Source organism: Helobdella robusta, assembly GCF_000326865.2.
Source record: "Helobdella robusta unplaced genomic scaffold HELROscaffold_53, whole genome shotgun sequence".
Classification (NCBI taxonomy): domain Eukaryota; kingdom Metazoa; phylum Annelida; class Clitellata; order Rhynchobdellida; family Glossiphoniidae; genus Helobdella; species Helobdella robusta.
Window position 1 is genome coordinate 1241403 of NW_008705278.1, and position 20096 is coordinate 1261498.

The window sequence follows — 20096 nt, forward strand, 5'->3', positions numbered from 1 at the left end:
AATTACAAAACTCAAGAGCCCAATTCATTTAGCCAATCGGCACCCACCCCACCACCTACGTAATGCCTTGGGCTCCAACTTAGTAATAATAATATAAAACTTAAACCCTAAATCTATTAATGAGTATGTGTTACAACGTAGCCTTAACTTACCTATTCATTACATTACGGTCCTAGCTTACCTAAAATTACAAAACTCAAGAGCCCAATTCATTTAGCCAATTGGCGCCCACCCCACCACCTACGTAATGCCTTGGGCTCCAACATAATAATAATAATGTAAAACTTATATTAGCCTACCTATCGATACACTTACAGCGTTTTAATTTACATTACAAGATTGCCCTTAATTACCTATAAAATTAAATTACTCTCAACCTTAGTAATAATAAATTAGAATGTGTAATGAAAATAAAATTACGCTCAAATACTAACATATGTGTTTATGTATGTATTTGTGTGTGTGTGTGTAATACGCTGATGCATGTAATGTTGGTGCAAGAAAAAAAGAAGCGATAAACTTACGCGCCTACCTATTCAACTACATTAGTGTTGGATGCTGTTTATCTATCCTACCTACAATTAAAATTATGCCTATCTAACCTACCTATATAGTTACTTAATGTATTTGTGTGTGTAAGCGTGTGCGTGTGAGCATTCTTACTTAATGTTAAATTACAGAGAAAAACAGAGAAAAAAGAATAAAACGTATCCCGGCCAGGCGTGTGTTCTTTGCCACTGAATGAATGAACGCAGCCTGACATCCTCCATGATGGACTCCTCTGGAAGCTTCAACCTGAATGAAATGGAAAAATGTTATTTAATTAATTTAAATGAAAATAGAGAAACGAGCCGCGGTGAAACCCGCCAGCCGGAAAAGCCAGCCAACTGGCAAAAAGAACCGCAAAGAAACCGTAAAACGAACCCCAGCCAGGCGTGCATTTTTTGCCCCTGAATGAATGAACGTAGCGTGACATCACAACCATTCTGATCTTCCCCGATGAACTCCTATGGAAGCTTCAACCTGAATGAATGAACCTGAATGAACCTAAATGAATGGAAAAATCTTATTTATTTAATTTAAATGAAAATAGAGAAACGCAAAGAAGCCGACCGGTCGGCAAAGAAAAGAACCTCAAAGAAAGGTATCTATATAACTCTATATAACTCTATATAACTCTATATAACTCTATATAACTCTATATAACTCTATATAACTCTATATAACTCTATATAACTCTATATAACTCTATATAACTCTATATAACTCTATATAACTCTATATAACTCTATATAACTCTATATAACTCTATATAACTCTATATAACTCTATATAACTCTATATAACTCTATATAACTCTATATAACTCTATATAACTCTATATAACTCTATATAACTCTATATAACCATGCATACTACCACATTCAATCAATAAAAATCCCACTAACCACCAGGAACCACCGCGTACCTGCTGAATGTATGAAGTGAAACAAAACAAAAAAAAACACAAAACAAAAATCACACCACCAAGTAGAGTAAAAGAATAGGAGTCCCTAACCTACCTATGTAACTAAATTACCTTATGCCCTAGCCTACCTATATAATAAATTAATTTTTACCTCACCTACCTATGCTTCATTAACTTAACTCAAGACTCATGAAGAAAGAGAAAAAGGAGTAAAACAGAACATAAAATACTACCACACAAACAAACATGATGTATGTATGTATGTATGAGCAACCGCTAAAGAACCCACCTAAAATATAAAAAAATACATCATACAAACCACAGACATGCAAACTCTATATAACTCTATATAATAAAATAAAATTAAAATAAATAAATTAAAAAAAATAAATATAAAAAAATGAGATCAGGCACTCCGACTCGAGCGAGGCAGAAATGCCTGATCTGATTTCAACGCTTTTTCAGCTCCTTTTTATACTCGTTTGAGCCATACATCCTCATCACTTCAACCATTCACATCAGTGAAAAGCTTATTTCATGTATGTAATACACCACTATACATTCTTAACAACATTGCTAACCAAGCTAAATTGACTCCAAGCAGGTAACGCCATAGAAGCTCTCTGATTGGCTGGCCTGATCTTCTATGTATAATGCCTCTTATAAAAACATATAAATTATAAATTATCGTTACTTTCTGTATATTTATTCATTATTGAATTTCTATGGGAGCTATCAAAATAATTTGAGACCACTCCTTACTTAATAACCATATATATCTATTTATATATTTCTGTATTTAGTTTTGTGGGCACGTAATGTTTGGTGAAATTTGCCTGACAGGAATCGAATATAACCTTCAAGCAGGCTAACTCACTAGCGGGCTGTTGAATAACTGCCGCTAGGATGACGTCATTTCCTCCAACGATTTCATAACAAATTACCCATCCTATTTTAATAGTTTTTTTAGATGTTTTTTTTATCAGTCAGGTCACAATCATCATCATCGAAATCGCACTGAAATCAATTTTTGGAATTTTTAAAATTGTTGATGAAATTAATTTATTCCATTTTGTGATACTAATAGGATACTGTACTATTAATTAACCAGCCAATCAACTGCTGATTCAAACGAATTGACCAAACAACCAATCAATCGATCAAACAACCAACGAATATATCTTGAAACTGTACCATTATTTAAAATCTACTACTAATATCATTAGAAAACCAGCACTGATATATATAATTGGCAATTACTACTTATTAGTATTAAATAAACTAATTTAAAATTAAAAATATTCGATTTCGTTATGCTTATATTAATTCTTTTACAAAATAAACCGTAAATCATTCAAAATTGATATTTCAGCAACTATTTTCCCCCTGTTCATGTGCAGTCGACTCCCCATCATGAGTACCAGAGTGTAAAACATTTACTGAACATAATGAAGGTACTTGCTACAGTAACTATCGGAAATTATTTACACTGTTTAGGTTTATTTCGTTAAAAGAACCACCCAAGCTTAACGTGATCGAATAAGAAAAAAGGAGTAGCTATAGTTCAATCCCAGTAAACCGACCTCTGGCTCAAGTGTAAGCCACTGTATTTCACATGATAAAATGCAGTTTTTATATTTAAATTTGCAAAAATATTCTTAAAATACATGATTCGATTTAATTATATTGTTTTAAACACAATAAGACAAGTAAATATATCCTACTTTACGATGGAAATCAGTGGTTAAATGCCGAAAAAATAGCAAATACTGCCCCTATTCTTAAAACGTTTAAGAATAGTTTTGGACTGGTTTTTAGAATAGGAACTAACATTCAAAATCTTGAATGTTAGTTACTAAAAAACAAGTAAATATATCATGTAGCTTGTTCGTTAGGACCCATGCAATTTCATAAGTGAGACGATAAGCCGAGCAAGTCAAATGAACGGTAATAAAAGGACACGAATAACAAATATAACACATTTTCAACAATGTTAGTTGAAATTTTATTTCACAAAACTCGCATCTTGTTACTCTTTAACCATCTTTTATTAAAATACTCCCCGGTAATCCTACCCCAGTGCTACATTCCCGAAAAATAGCATTGAATGTTTGAAGGAGTCGGTTTCGAGTTACCATTGCACCAAATAGCATCATTTAATTGAAATACTTCTTTATGTGCCGAACATTCATTTGAATCGTTACAGTCTGCAGTCACCCACCCCACCCCATCACCCTCATCACCGTCATCCTCATCATCACGTTCGGTTATCCAGTAAGTAGGTCATTATTTGACCTTTCCCCTTGACCTCGATGTTTCCACGGCAGGTCAGATTGTAGTTGTGACGTGAAAGGATGTTGTACACTTCCCCGGTCATCTGGAATGTTCGTGATGGTGATGATGATGATGATGGTAGTAGTGGTGGTGATGATGATGATCGTGATGATGTCGGTGGTGATGATGATGGTGATGATGATGATTTTGACGGTGAACGACTCATGACAGGCGAACGGTTTGAAAAAACTTTGAAAGTTTCCCAAGGTGTTGAAACTGCGTAGTGGAAAGAGGAAAACTACAGAGAGACGAGTACCCAAAAACGGCCGGCCACTCCACAGCTTTCCATACGACTTGCCACATTCACGGTATTTCCCCAGACGTCGAACTGGGGGCGACTCATCCCTATGACCCCCGCTACCACCGGGCCAAGACTCATTCATGCAGTAAGAAGTATCAAATTGTAATTAATTTATTAATTGATTTAATTAATTAATTAATTAATTAATTAATTAATTAACATCTCGTTGTCATTACGCTCGTAAAAGTATTAATTGTTGATATTATTAGATACACGGCAATCAACCAACCTATCCTCATTTGGGAGTTATTGAAGGAATGTTTGTTGAAGTCTTGCAACCTCTGCAAAATTGAGCAGGCGAATTCAGCCATAACCAACACATAATCATCATCGTCACCGTCGTTATTATTATTATTATTGTTGTTATTAATATTGTTGTTGATGTTGTTGTTATCTGAGCCTTTCGAACTTTTAACATCACCATCATCGTCATCATCATCGTCGTCGTCATCATTTCTTCTCAAATCGGAAACAGCCATATACGTTGAGCCAGTTGTTTTAATCTTCTCGATGTACTTCTGGAACCTTTTGTTCTCGATAATCAACTGATAAAGAATTCGTAATATCGAACTAATCTCAAAATCGATTACTAACAAACAAGACATTTTGAAGTATGTAACATTATAGCTTATAAGATATCATATATTACAGACACACACACGCACGCACAAACGCACTAATACACTAATTTAAACACAAACTTCATCAAAATCACAAATGATTTCATTGAGAACTCTCAGACATTCAATGCCCTCTTTGAAGTCTTCAACGTAAAATGTGTCAAAGAAATTGAAAACTGTTGCAAATAGGACACACGCCCTGCTGCAGTCCTCGCTATACAGATCCTTGGAAATGAGAATTTTTTGGAATATTATCATTCACTCATTCGTTCGTTCGTTCATTCATTCGTTCGTTCTCTTATTTTTATTCCTCCAGAAATCTCCAAATAGAGGAGTACGTACCTCAGTTAATTTCAAGTTGTTGCCGCTTCTGAAGATGTTGAAGTAGTGCCGAGCCACTCGCTTCGGTAGCATGTTGTAGAGTAACCACTTGTTGAAAGATTTTTTCCTTAACATTCCATCTTTTCTCTGTCGTGACTTTTGGTGTCATTAATTTATTCGTTCATTCACTCATTTCTTCATTCATCCATTCAATCGTTTTTTCATCCATCAATCCACAAACTTCATTCATGTAATCGTAGTGGCATCCGTTTACGAATGCATCTAGCAACACCAACATCACAATTACCGCGGCAAATATTATGACGTACGATGACGTAATATACCTCGTGATGCACCACGTGATTGTCACGTGATTATTATTATTATTGTTGTTGTTATTATGGTTACAATTGTATGAATGTAGTGATAATAAAACTGCGATTGTAACGGCGAGAATGGCTGTAGCTAAACACTAGAGATAATGATGTGAGGGTATTGAAAATGATCATGACTACCAGCGGCGAGATGATGAGCTGGAGAGAGTACATGGTATATTTGGTATATTCCGCCTGGTTAGAAAGTGATAATGATAAGGCTGATGATGATAATAATGCTAATAATAATAATAACAATAATTTTAAAAAAGGTAATTAATTTGTTTGATGACGCACTTCAAATGATTGGAAGCCATCATTTTTCGAAGAAATGCCATTCATCATTTGAAACTATAAAAATGAAAAAAATCTAAATAAAGTTAAGAAGTAAATTAAATGTTGATGGATGAATAAATGCAGTAAATTCATACATACATACATACATTTATGTACGTATAACAACTTTACACATATAAATCTTCTACATTATCATCATCATGATCACCACCACCAGCATCATCATCACTTTTATTAGTTCGGTAATCAACATGGACCCAGAAGGCGATCAGCAACCTCGAAAAACCCGTGAAAATTTTGAAAAAACATGATAAACAGGTGGAAAAGTGTGAGTCAGATTTTGGAAACTTTGAGGCCCAATATCTCGGAAACTACCGATCAGAATTGGAACGACTTTTTTTTCGGGCAAAGAAGCTTTAAGGAAGAAATTAAAAGGCGAAGAGACGTACATTTTGAGGGGTCCAGCGTTGAAATCGGTCAAGGTTCATTTTGGCCAAAACCTACCACCAATTTTTTTTTAGCTTACGGCATTTATCTCTCTTCACTGACATCTATCGAATGAATGAAAACTGTTTTTAAAGTTTGAATCAAAAAGTTCAAATTTATTATTTAATTAATTTAAATGATAGATTAAAATGTTTTCATCCTTAAAAAATAATACAATTTAATAAAATATTTAAATTTAATTTAGAATTTTAAAGATGTGAACCTGAAAGTATTTTTTTGTCAATGTAGCGCTATATTATTTATGACAAACTGTAAACAAAAAAGCCCAAAATTTGAGAAATATTTCACCATCAATTTTGTCATCTAAACTTATGAAGTGAACTTTTTTAAAATAAGATTTTTAAACAAAAAAAAATTACAAAACTAAATATTTAAATAAATTTTTCCCGAAACTTATTTTGATTTATCAATTAGTAAAATTAGGAGGTGTTGTTTTTGTTTACTTAATGAGCGTTTAATGTTGTAGCGCTTAACAAAACTTTTATTAGTCAAAGAATATCCATTTATTGACAATTAAATAGTTATTTTTTAAAACTGGTTTTATTTTTTTTAATGAAATAATTTTTTTTCTGTTAAATAAATTGTTAAAAAATTAAAAGGTTTGCTTTTGATTTTTTTAAATTTTCATTCGATAGATGACAGTATAAATAGATGAATACCACGAGATGAAAAAAAAATTGGAGCGGAAATGAACCTTGACCGATTTCGACGCTGAAAATGTTCGTCTCCTCACTTTTCATTCTTTTCATTAAAGGTTCTTTGCCAAAAAAAAAAGTCGTTCCATCTCTGACCAGTAGTTTCCGAGATATTGAGCCTTAAAGTTTCAAAATCTGACTCATTTTCTTACTCATTTTCAAGTTTTGCATTACTTTTTGACCTGATTTCAAGCCTTTTTGTGGTTTTTTGAGCCTGATAGGTTTTCAACGTCACATTTGATCAAATAACTCTAATTTCTCATCTTAATAATTTGGAAAAAAATGAAAAGTGTAGTTGTTGAAAGTCTAGACGAAATGTTGTTGTAATGTGCATTTTAAAATAAAATGAATAAAAATCTTACGTGCAGTGTATAAGCAATCGACAAAACTTCAAAACTAACCAGACAGGTAACGTGCAGTAGACTTGTGGCTAGAACCAAAATGGCAGCAAAATAATTTAAATACCTGCTGATGAGTTTTATCATTATTTGTAATCTTTGGCCAAACAAACGTTGAAATTTGAATAGTAACACCGGAAGTATTGATATAATCATTATTATTAGTCATAATGACGTCACCATCAACTTCTTCCTGTTATAATGTTACATATATCAGTTTATATATATATATAGAAAAAGGATTAAAACAGAACATAAAATACTACCACACAAACAAACATGATGTATGTATGTATGTATGTATGAGCAACCGTTAAAGAACCCACCTAAAATTAAAAAAATACCACCTACAAACATTCAAACCACCTACCAACATGCAAACTCTATATAACTCTATATAACACTATATAACTCTATATAACTCTATATAATAAAATAAACAAAAATAAAAAAATTTTAAAAATAAAATAATTGAGATCAGACAGACTGCTTCAGGCGAAGCAGAATGCTGATCTGATTTTCATGTTGTCAGCTCCTCTATTTATACTCGTTTCAACCATACATTCTCATCATTTCAATCATTCGCATCTGTAAAAAACTTGTTTAATGTATATACTGCACTATTATACAGTCTTAACCACAATGCTAACCGTACTAAATTGAAGTCATTGAACGAACGCCTTCGAAACTTTCTGGTTGGCTGGTTGAATCTGCTATATTGCTTTCCATATAAACATATAATCTAATATAATATAATTTAATTATTTGTATACATGAATTCCAGTCACTTTATATATATATAATAAAAATTCATTATAAAAACAACAATAATCAGTGCTATATATGTAAGCACGCAGTTCAAATTTTTCGGGGAGAATTCAAAATTGTTTGAGACCACACCTTGCTTAACATCCAATTCCAAGCCAAGCCAAGCTGAGCCAATATGCATAGATTTATAAGCGCCTTTATGTTAATATTTTGCTCGCTATATTTATATATTTGATAAATTCATTATAAAAAACAACAGTAGCCATTGCTATATACGTACGCACGCAGTTCAAATTTTTTGGGGAGAATTCAAAATAGTTTGAGACCACACCTTGCTTAACATCCGATTCCAAGCAGAGCCAAGCCAAGCTGAGCCAATATGCATAAATTTATAAGCGCTTTTATATTAAAATTTTGCTCGCTTTTTAAACGAATATCCCAATATAACAAATTCTCCATCCTATTTTAACTCTCTTTGATGCTTTTTAATCAGTCAGGTTACAAAAATCATTATCGATATAGCAATGAAATCAATTTGAAATTTTTTTTAATTATTGATGAAATTTTTAAATTGTTGATAAAATTAATTAATTAATTAATTAATCAGTCAATCAATCAATCAACCAACCAACCAAACATTCAATCATTCATTCGATAAGCTAATCAACCAACCAATCGACTAATCAAATAATCAATCAACTAACCAATGAATCAAACTGAATGAACCAAACGAATGAACCAAATGAAGGAACGAATTAATTAAAAACGAAATAAAAAAGTAATTACAAAGTTTTCTGAAGCGCAAACAAACATTTAATCGTACATATCTACAAACAATTTCGAGATTTGAGTAAGGAAAGAAAATCACGACAGTTGCTTTTATTTGATATCATTCAAAAATGAAAAATGACGGAAAATTAAATTTGAAAAAAATCAGATTTTCAAACAAAAAAATATTCAATAATTCTCGAAGAATAATACATGTTGATTTAGTCATTATGATATGCTGCGAACTGTATTTACTAATGTTTTAGCTGTTTGTTGAAACCCATGCAATTTCGTAAGTAAGCTAATAAGCCAATAAGCCAAATAGCACGACTCTTTTAATGTCAGCCTGGGGAATTCCAAGCTACCCGGAAGACAATTAAGTTGAATTGAAAGGTTTCGTAAAATTGTCTTTTGGTTGGTCTCTTTGTTTCGTTATTATTGACTCTAATTTCAGTTTTTAAACATCTGCTCAAAATGAAATTAGGAAGAAAAATTAAATTATTTAACCCAAAAACATTCTAATTTTTTAAAACATGAAAAATGCTTTTTTTGACAATAATATTGTTTGAAATTTGAATTTACAATTATTAAATAAATTAAATAAATAAACTTACTGTAAAATTTACAGTGTAAATTATTTACTCATTTAATTTTAATAATTTACTAATTTAGTCATTTTGTTTAGTTTGCTACTCTGTCATTCTTGTTTGATGTTGGGAGTGTTAGTTTCGTTGAAAAGACTTTGCTATTGGTAAAATTCTGTTTCTTAAAACAGATCAATACATATAATTATATATATATTATTATATTATTTATAATGCTTTATATGATTTGCCAATTTTAAGAAAAATATAACAAAAATTTATCAAATATTAACATGTATAATGCACAAATACAAAATGATAGGTGATATGAAAAATTGAACCAACTTAAATCTCTACAATAATTTTTTTACATTACAATAACATAAAGACACCAGCCAGGAGTTTTATTCCAATTTATAAAAAACTCGTATGCTAGCCAACATCTATAGTTCAATAGTTCGACTGCCGAATTAACGGAAAAATGACTGACAGGTTATCTCAGAAAGTCCCGCCCCCACTGCCTGACAAAAAAAACAAACCCATTTTGCAAAGGAAAGAACCATCAAATGATGATTTCATTACAACCGACAGACCAGCAACTACTATAAATTTATCTTCTTGCAAAATTTGCGTTACAACTACTTCTACTACAACTACAACTACTACTAGCGCTGCTACTTCTACCGCCAATACTGCTACTACCTCTACTGCTTCTGTTACTACCACTGCTGTTACTAAAACTACTGCTACTGCTGCTACTGAACAACATTTTCAGGCAAATAAGTCGGCCATTAAAACGTGCATTCCTATATCCACAACTAAAACATCTGCCTCAACGAATAGGTCTGCATTAAATAGAACAACGAGTTCAGCAGCAGTAGCAGCAGCAGCATCAAACGCCACAACAGCATCAACTTCAGATACGACAGTAACAACATCCAGCTACTCAAATATCAACCGCGCATCAATCTTTCCATCAACCAAAAAGAAGCAGGTCCCTTCGTTAATGCTACCCGACCGCAAACAAGATGACATTAAGATCGTTTATTACTCCAAACTCTCGCCTCCAACTGATGCTACGGAGATTAAAAACACCACAGATCTCAACAACAACAACAACAAACATGACAGCAACAGCAACAACATTACAAAGTACTTCTTCAAAAGCAACAATTCGCCAAAAATTGTCACCTATCCACATTTTGATAGACTGAATGACGCGATGAGGTGGTCCTACGATAAAAGAAACATCTACCAAATCCAACCAACCAGCCCGACAAAACAAGCATCTAGCAGCAACAACATCCACAACAACCACCGCAGTAGTCACCACAGCAGCCACAGAACGAGCAAAATTATCCCATCTTTAATGACAGGCAGTTACGATTGCCTAGATAAGCTTTCAAACTTTTCAGAAACCAGCAGTAACCACACTAGCGACACAAACAACATCCTCAAAAACGCCGACAAACAGCATAAAAATACATCCAGGGCCGTCAGGTTGAAATATTTCAAGAAAAATGATCTGAGAAAATCTCTAGATGACAGGACGTTATTGAGTAATTCCATTGATCATGATGACAGCGACGGAATCGTCAACTCTGGAGTCACTGCTGTTAAGGGAAGGAAATATGAATTCAAAAATAAAATTTCTTCTAACAAAGATTCAGATAACAGAAATACTGCAACCACCACTACTACTTCAACTACTATTACTGCTGCTGCTGCCACTACTACCAATACTTCTAGCTCCATGTGTACTACTTGTGGTACTGTTACTTCTGTTACTACATCAGTAAGTAATACTGCTACTACTACTACTACTTCTGTCAAAACGAACGCTACTGCTAATGCAGTGAATAGTAACGACGATTATACAAATGGTTATAATGATAGCAAGAGAGCGAATGATGATGGCGACGACGATGATGTCAAAAAAGTTTTGATTGACAAGTTCAAAAGAATCTCAGCCTTTCCGCAGTTCATCCAAACCAAACTAGAACTCGAACAACAACAACAGAAGCAGCAACAACAACAACAACAGTCAAAACATAACAACAACAACGACGACGACGAAAACAAAAACAACAACTCGTCTGACAACACGTTTCCAAAAACATCGATAAAAAACCTCACAACGTCATTGGCTACGAACATGCAGCCATCAAAAAAGAACCCCCCACCAAAGGGGGCCGTTGCCACACCTTTCGTCAACCTTTTTAACACCAACAACCCCACTAACAACAACAACAACAATAATAATAATAACAATAATAATAGTAATAATAAATTATCCAAACACCAAAGATGTGGCAGCGTCGGTAGCAGTGTAATGTTAAGTAGTCCTGAAATCCCGCTGTTCAAGAAAGGGGTGTGGTTTCGTTTATTATTGTTATTGTTATTATTGTTATTGTTATTGTTATTATTATTATAATTATTATTATTAACTGTAGTAGAAGTGGTAGTAGCAGCAGCAGCAGTAGGTAGTAGCAGTAGCTGTAGTAGTAGTAGTGGTAGTAGTAGCAGTAGCAGCAGCAGCAGTAGGTAGTAGTAGTAAAAGTAGTAGTAGTAAGATTATTGTTAGTAGCAGTAGTAGTAGAAAGGCAATTGTCGTATTCATTTCTATTTTTGTGACCTGTTCATTATTATTACTATTACTATTTAGTTTATTATTATTATTTCATTGTTATAATTTTATTATTATTATTATTATTATTTAGGGAAAGTCGCCAACATCACCAAAAGGCAAATTGCTGGTAGATACAAGCACGAACCAACAAATGCAGTCATCATCGTCATTTTCGTTGTCATCGTCACTACACACCAAATCCATCAAGTCACCTACAACTGATGACCAGTTTGGTGGGTGATGATGATGATGTAGGTGATGGTGATGATGATGATGATGTAGGTGATGATGATGATGATGATGTAGGTGGTGATGATGATGATGTAGGTGATGATGATGATGATGTAGGTGATGATGATGATGATGATGATGTAGGTGATGATGATGATGATGTAGGTGGTGATGATGATGATGTAGGTGATGATGATGATGATGATGATGTAGATGATGATGATGTAGGTGATGATGATGATGATGATGATGTAGGTGGTGATGGTGTAGGTGATGATGATGATGATGATGTAGGTGGTGATGATGATGATGTAGGTGATGATGATGATGATGGTGGTGATGTAGGTGATGGTGATGATGTTGGTGATTGAATTGATTTTTTCTATCCGTTTGTTTCATTTGTTCATTTATTCATTTACTGACCCATATATATATATATATATATATATATATATATATATATATATATATATATATATATATATATATATTTTATATATATCTATTATTCTATATATCGTTTTTTCATTCATTTATTTTGTCCATTTTCCCTCATTCGTTCGTCATTCATTTGTCCGCCCACTCATTCTTGAATTCATCCACCTATTCATTTTTTGGTTTATCCACTCATTCATTCATACGTTCTTTTACTCATTTACGTTTTATCCATCAATTCATTCATTCATTCATCATTCACTCACTCGTTCATTCCTTCACTCGTTCATTCATTCACCCATTCATCACACAAGGTTTTTCCAGTGAAGATGGTTTGTCAGACGATGGTGAACTGAACGACGACGAGGACGACTGTAATGGTGATGGACTGGAGTTCAGTAGGCCATCTCTGGACACCATGATACAATCCATTCCTATCGTTCAAACTCAACATGTAAGTTGAGTCTCTGAGTGATTGATTGATTAATTGATCGATTGGTTGGTTGGCTGGTTGGTTTGTTGGTTGGTTGGTTGATTGATTGATTGGTTGGCTGGTTGGTTGGTTGGTCGATCGATCGATAGATTGATTGATTGATTGATTGATTGATTGATTGATTGATTGATTGATTGATTGATTGATTGATTGATTGATTGATTGATTGATTGATTGGTGTGTTGGCTTCAATTTTTCTCCAGCATGCCGTAACGGAAAAGAAAGGATATCTGTACAAGTTTACAACTGGGTGAGATGATGATGACTACGATGATGATGATGACTACGACGACGATGATATACACACATACATACATATTGGATTAAGACTGTCAGAAATGCAATTATTGATGAAAATCGCCGAACAAACTGTGATTTTCATCAATACCTACATGCATACGTACATATGCACAAAGCGAACAACGCATACACCATGCACACGCACACATATACAAACTGGTTTAGTGGACACTCAACATTATTACGAAGCAGACTGGCTCGGAAAATAAATGTACATATTGCATACAAACAGATAGACAAACACACACATCCATCCACACACACCCACACTTACATACATACACATACTCACACACAGACATACACATATCCAAACACACACACACACACACACACACACACACACACACAGACAAACCTCGACCTCTCGTCTGACATCGAAACTTACGAACTGGCAGAAGAGATGGGTAACTATGGATTCCGAAGCGCTTAAGTATTATTCATCTAATAAGGTAATCGTTGACCGATAGACCGACCTATAGACCGATAGACCGACCTATATTCAGTATAGACTCATAGGTTTATTTAATTTATTGTTTTAAAATTGTCTTAGTTTTGAGAAGGCACAGGGACGTTTCGTCTTCGCCTTTGTTTAACGTAATAATAATATAGACCGATAGACCGACCGATAGACAAAACAGCCGACCGATTGGCTACTTGATTATATCTATTGGAGTTGTAATCTGATTGAATAACAGATTGAATGAGTGAGTGAGTGAATGAATTAATTAATAGCATATTGATTGAACGACTGATTGAATAAGTGAGCGAGTGAATGAATTAGTAACATGATGATTGAACGACTGATTGACCAACTGACCGGTTGATCAAGAAATAAAGTCAATAGTTACACATTTAATGACGAGAATGATGGTAATAAATATGACAATGAGTGTGATGAGAACGAGAAAGTATGAAAATGATGAAGATGATGACGACAAGAAAGCACTGAATGAATGGATGGATGGTTCATTTCATTTCAGAGTCCCATATCGAAGCGTGTGGTGCCTGTGTGCACGATGCTGAATGTAAAGCAGGATATTAAGGTTGTCTTGTTTGTGTATATTATTTGTATATGTTTGTATGTTGTTTGTTTGTGTATGTTTTTTATATGTTTGTTTGTTATTTGTTTGTTTGTATGTACGTGTTTGTATGTTGTATGTTATTTGTTTGCTTGTTTGTATGTTTTATGTTATTTGTTTGCTTGTTTGTATATGTTTGTATGATTTATGTTATTTGTCTGTTTGTATACGTTTGTATATGTTTTTATGTTACGTGTCGCTTAAAATGACGTTGATTGACAGCTTGTTGGAGTGAGTGGGCGAATAAATGATTGAACTTGAGTTTGTAACTTATTGTACGATTGAATGACCGGCTGACCTACTGACTGAGTTAAAATAGGTCAAGTTGTTTTGTCGTCTGTTTAATTGTTTGACTGTTTAATTGTTCGTTTGTCTGTATAAATGTTTGTTGTTTGTTTGTCTGTTTAATTGTTTGTTTGTCTGTTTAATTGTTTGTCTGTCTGTTGTTGTTACATGTTATTTGGTTGTTTTTATGTATGTATTTATGTATGTATGTATGTATGTATGTATGTATGTATGTATGTATGTATGTATGTATGTATGTATGTATGTATGTATGTATGTATGTATGTATGTATGTATGTATGTATGTAATAAAGAAATAATGATAGATTTATTATTTTTATTTTTTTTATTATTGGTCACAATGCATAGACATCCGATGTGCATCCCTTCTGTTTCAAACTCTTCACCAGTCACAAAAAAGTCTTCCATTTCGCAGCCGACACTTCGGGTAGTGATGATGATGCTGTGATGATGATGATGGAGAAGATGATGATGAAGATGATGATGATGATATTTTTGCAATGATGATGATGAAGATGATGATGATGAAGATGATGATATTTTTGCAATGATGATGATGAAGATGATGATGATATTTTTGCGATGATGATGATGATGATGATGTTCTTGCAATGATGATGATGATGAAGATGAAGATGATGATGATGACAATGGTGATGACGTCATCAGATGACCTGTCATGGTGGACTAGCATGATAATGAAAGCCATCATCGATCACTCGCTTAATGTGGTTAGTGTTGTTAATTGAGTGAATGAATGAATGAACTAATGAATGAACGAATGAATGAACGAATGAACGAACGAATGAATGAATCAACGAAATAATTTTTTCATCAGACTAGCGTGATGGAGGAAGGAGGGAAATTCGCCATGGCTGACATAAAGGTTGGTTCATTTCTTCAATCGTTCGTTTTTCCTTTCTTTCATTCATTTTTTGATTGATTGATTGATTCATTGATTGATTGATTCATTCATTCATTGATTCATTCTTTCATGACTTCAAATTTTTCTTACTTCTTCTTCTTATTATAATTATTCGTTTATTCTTCTTTTACAACAACAAGCCTTATCATTATCACACACGCACAAGACAAACGTACACACACACACGCACACACGCGCACACACTACAGGGCTTTACAAAAATAGAGGGTAAGGGCAGGCGATTCGCGGCCTGCAAGAATGGCAAGTTGGCCCTCTATAACAACAAACATGTTGGTTACTATGGTTACGTAACGTGCTGAAATTAAACGTTTGATTGATTGAATGGATGGATTGATTGATGAATGAATGAATGATTGATGAATGAATGAATGATTGATTGAAGTAATTGATCATTTATTTATTCAAATAATTAAGGAATGTTTTGATGTTTGAATGGATGAGTAAATGAACGAACGAAGGAGGTTACACTAATTTATTCGTAACTATTTATAAATACCAGGAGTTCAGCATCTACAGTCCCATTCACATAATCGACCTTCAACTTTGCAACGTCAGGTCACATGGCAAGCACAGGCTACAGCTGACCTTACCTCAAAACGCATTCATGTAATCTAATTTTCTAATTATTATTATTTATTATTACTACTACTGCTGCTGCTGCTACTACTATTACGACTACTACTCTACTACTACTGCAACTACTACTAATAATACTATTACTACTACTACGACAACTACTACTACCACTACTACTACTGCTGCAGCTACTACTATCACTACTACTATCGCTACTACTACTATTACTGCTGCAGCTACTACTACTGCTGATACTTTTTTCTACTGATTTTTTTAAAAATGTTATTGTTGATTATATTGTGGTTACGTAGTGAGTGATAAAATTATTATTATTATTATCATTATTATTATTATTATCATTATTATCATTATCATCATCATTATTATTATTATTACTATTTTATATGTTTTATAATCATTACTATTGCTAACAGTTATTAATTAGTAGCATATGGTACGTTTTTTCCATTCCATAGATTCCAATTCGATACGACTGACGAAACCAACGACTGGAAGACAGCCATCGAGAATGGGATATCCATGTCTCTGGGAGATGATGAGGTGAGAGAGAGTGAGAGAGAGAGAGATAGAGAGAGAGGAAATTTGAAATTATTTTTTAATTTAATTTCATTTTGTATTTTTTTAAAAATTCCATTTAGAAATGTGTTTTTATACGTCAGGTAATAAAGAAGGTGTACGAGAACCAGAGTAACCGCAGCTGCGTCGACTGCAAGTGCCGAGGTTGGCTGTTGGATTGATTGGTTGGATGTTTGATTGATTGATTGATTGGATGGTTGATTGGTTGGTTGAAGGGTTGATTGATTGGTTGATTGGTTGGATGGTTGATTGATTGATCGATTGGATGGTTGATTGGTTGGTTGGTTGAAGGGTTGATTGATTGGTTGATTGGTTGGATGGTTGATTGATTGATCGATTGGATAGTTGATTGGTTGGTTGGTTGTTGGATTGATTGGTTGATTGATTGGTTGGATGGTTGATTGATTGAATGGTTAATTGGTTGGCTGATTTGTTGGATGGCTGTTGGATTGATTGGTTGATTGATTGATTGGTTAGTTGATCGATTGGTTTGTCGGTTAACTGATTAACTAATTAATTGATCTGTTCACCGATGATTTGGCTTGTTTATAAATTATTTGGTTAATTAATGTAATTTGAATGTTGTAGTATATGTAGATGAATTGCACTTAGCCCATGAATATATCAACAAATTAATTTTACGAAACTAACACGCAGGCATAATTTCATTCACAAACACACGCACACGCATTCACACACGCACATACACACACGCACATATACACACACACATTCACACAGGTCCTGAATGGGCAGCTATAAACTTGGGAATCACATTGTGCCAGCAATGTGCCGGTCAATAATTTTTTTTTATCATTTGTTGTCAACATCACCGAAATCATTATTTATTCATTTATCATCATTATCATCATCATCATCACTGTATCATTATCATTATCATCACAAGCATCATCATCGTCATCATCATCACGAAATTCTTATTATCATCGTCGTCGTCGTCACAATCACCATTATTATAAACTCGACATATCTGATTGGCATTATCATTAATCGTCGTTATTACTTATCAGCATCATCATCATAATTATCATCGTTGTCATCATTATCATCATCATCATCGTCAGGTGTCCATCGGAAGATGGTCAATGCCAAAGTTAGATCAATGAGGATGGATTCCAAAGTCTGGTCCGAACATCTTATCAAAGTAATCATCGCCTCTTCTTCATCGTCTTCATCATCATCATTATTATCGTCATCTTCTACTTCTTCAGATTATCATCAACATCATTACCATCACCATCATCGTCATTGTCACCATCATAAGATTATCATCAAAATCACCATCGTCATTTTCTTCAGATTATCATCAACATCATTACCATCATCATCATCGTCATCATCATCGTCAACATCATCAGATCATGATCGAAGTAGGCAACAGAAACTTCAACAGCATCTGGGAGCACAAACTCCACAAGAAACACCACAATGTCAACCTCATCAAGAAAGACTACGACGACGACGACGATTATGGACAAAAAGATGATGATGATGATGATGATGAGGGTCATGATGATAATGAGGATGAAAGGATTAACTCGGACACGGACACGTCAGAATAGTTTTTTTAATGTTGATATTACCAATCAATGCCATTAACTGAAGGGTGCTTATTGAAGATTATTAGTGTGGACGAATTTTTTAATCGAATGAATGGATGAATGATTGGATGAATAAGCGAAGAAGAATTTAATTAATTAATTAAATAAATGAATTAATGAATGAAGAAAGAATGAATGAATGAATGAATGAATGAATGAATGAACGAATGAACGAATGAATGGATGAATGGAGTTGATGAAAAGCGTTTGGAAATTAAATTAATGAATAGCTATAAAATTAATGAATAGTTGAGTTGACAAATAAATGATAGACTGACTGAATGTTTGATAGATTTGACTTAATAAACGAACGAACGAATGAATGAATGAATGAAAGAGTGAATGAATGAACGTTTGATTGACACACAGAGCCAAAAGAATCAACTTTATCCAAAAGAAATATATAGAACGGGCTTTCTTCAAGACTCTCGATGTACCTGATACTAAAAAATTGAATACGGTTTGAGTATTTGTTGGAATGAATGAATGATTGATTGAATGAATGATCAAATGCATGAAAGGATGAATGAATGATTGATTTATTAAGTGAATGAATGAACGAATGATTAATCGAATGAATGAATGAATGAATCATCGTTAGCTTTTGGAGTCCAACTTGAAAACGGACGACGTCTTGAAGACATTGCACCTCATATATTCAGGAGCCAATGTCAGGAGGCTTTCACGTTATTCATTCTATCATCTATTTTATCATCGTTGTTATTATCATTATTATGATTATTATTATTATTATTATCTTTATTATTATTATTATCATCACCATTATTATTATTATTATTTTTATTATTGTTCTTATTATTTTTATTCTTATTATTTTTTCACAGTCCCATGAAACGTACGACCGAATTGAGAATGATCATCGTTAGTTCTATTTATAATTTTATTTCGCGGTAATGTTTTTCGTCAGTCGCCCATTCAAAAGAATTTAATTAAAATCATTATAACCAATCAATCAATCAATCATTCAATCATTTCAATCAATCAATCATTTTAATCAATCACTTATTTCAATCAATCAATCATTTAGATCAATCACCCATTCAATCTATCATCTTAATCAATCAATTATTTAGATTATTCAGTCACTCATTTCAATCAATCACTCATTTCAATCAATCATTTATTTCAATTAATCATTCATTTCAATCAATCAATCATTTCAATCAATCATTCATTTCAATCATTTGTTTCAATCAATCAATCATGCAATTTACTTCTCCCTGAACAGTGACTGATAGCGTACATGCGTTGCAGATGGAACTTTTGAAACTGAACATGAACAAGGATAGGAAGTCATTCAGTTCCATCTGAATGAATGAACGAACGAAAGAATGAATAAATGAACGAATGAATGAACGAATATATAATCAAATGAATGAATGAATGAATGAATAATTGAATGTAATGACGAGTTAATGAACAG

The 20096-nt window shown here is 33.3% G+C and overlaps 3 protein-coding genes across 3 annotated transcripts; 2 read left to right on the forward strand and 1 right to left on the reverse strand.

The window, feature by feature from the left end:
• Window positions 1-3725: 3725 nt before the first annotated feature.
• Window positions 3726-6166, reverse strand: HELRODRAFT_193547 (hypothetical protein; the record flags this gene model as incomplete). The annotated part of the gene is made up of 7 exons (XM_009028202.1): window positions 3726-3845; window positions 4059-4159; window positions 4333-4648; window positions 4805-4948; window positions 5066-5200; window positions 5286-5516; window positions 6023-6166. The coding sequence occupies 7 exons, from the start codon at window positions 6164-6166 to the stop codon at window positions 3726-3728; spliced, it is 1191 nt and encodes a 396-aa protein (XP_009026450.1).
• A 3750-nt stretch (window positions 6167-9916) lies between these two features.
• On the forward strand, window positions 9917-13956 carry HELRODRAFT_179373 (hypothetical protein; the record flags this gene model as incomplete). Its single annotated transcript, XM_009028203.1, has 4 exons — window positions 9917-11806; window positions 12156-12297; window positions 13045-13184; window positions 13876-13956. 4 exons carry the CDS (start codon window positions 9917-9919, stop codon window positions 13954-13956), a joined length of 2253 nt encoding a protein of 750 aa, XP_009026451.1.
• A 1295-nt stretch (window positions 13957-15251) lies between these two features.
• HELRODRAFT_179374 (hypothetical protein) lies at window positions 15252-19984 on the forward strand (the record flags this gene model as incomplete). Its single annotated transcript, XM_009028204.1, has 11 exons — window positions 15252-15338; window positions 15750-15797; window positions 16046-16126; window positions 16357-16463; window positions 16910-17004; window positions 18116-18195; window positions 18410-18603; window positions 19022-19112; window positions 19254-19322; window positions 19498-19534; window positions 19902-19984. 11 exons carry the CDS (start codon window positions 15252-15254, stop codon window positions 19982-19984), a joined length of 972 nt encoding a protein of 323 aa, XP_009026452.1.
• Between the last annotated feature and the right edge of the window lie 112 nt (window positions 19985-20096).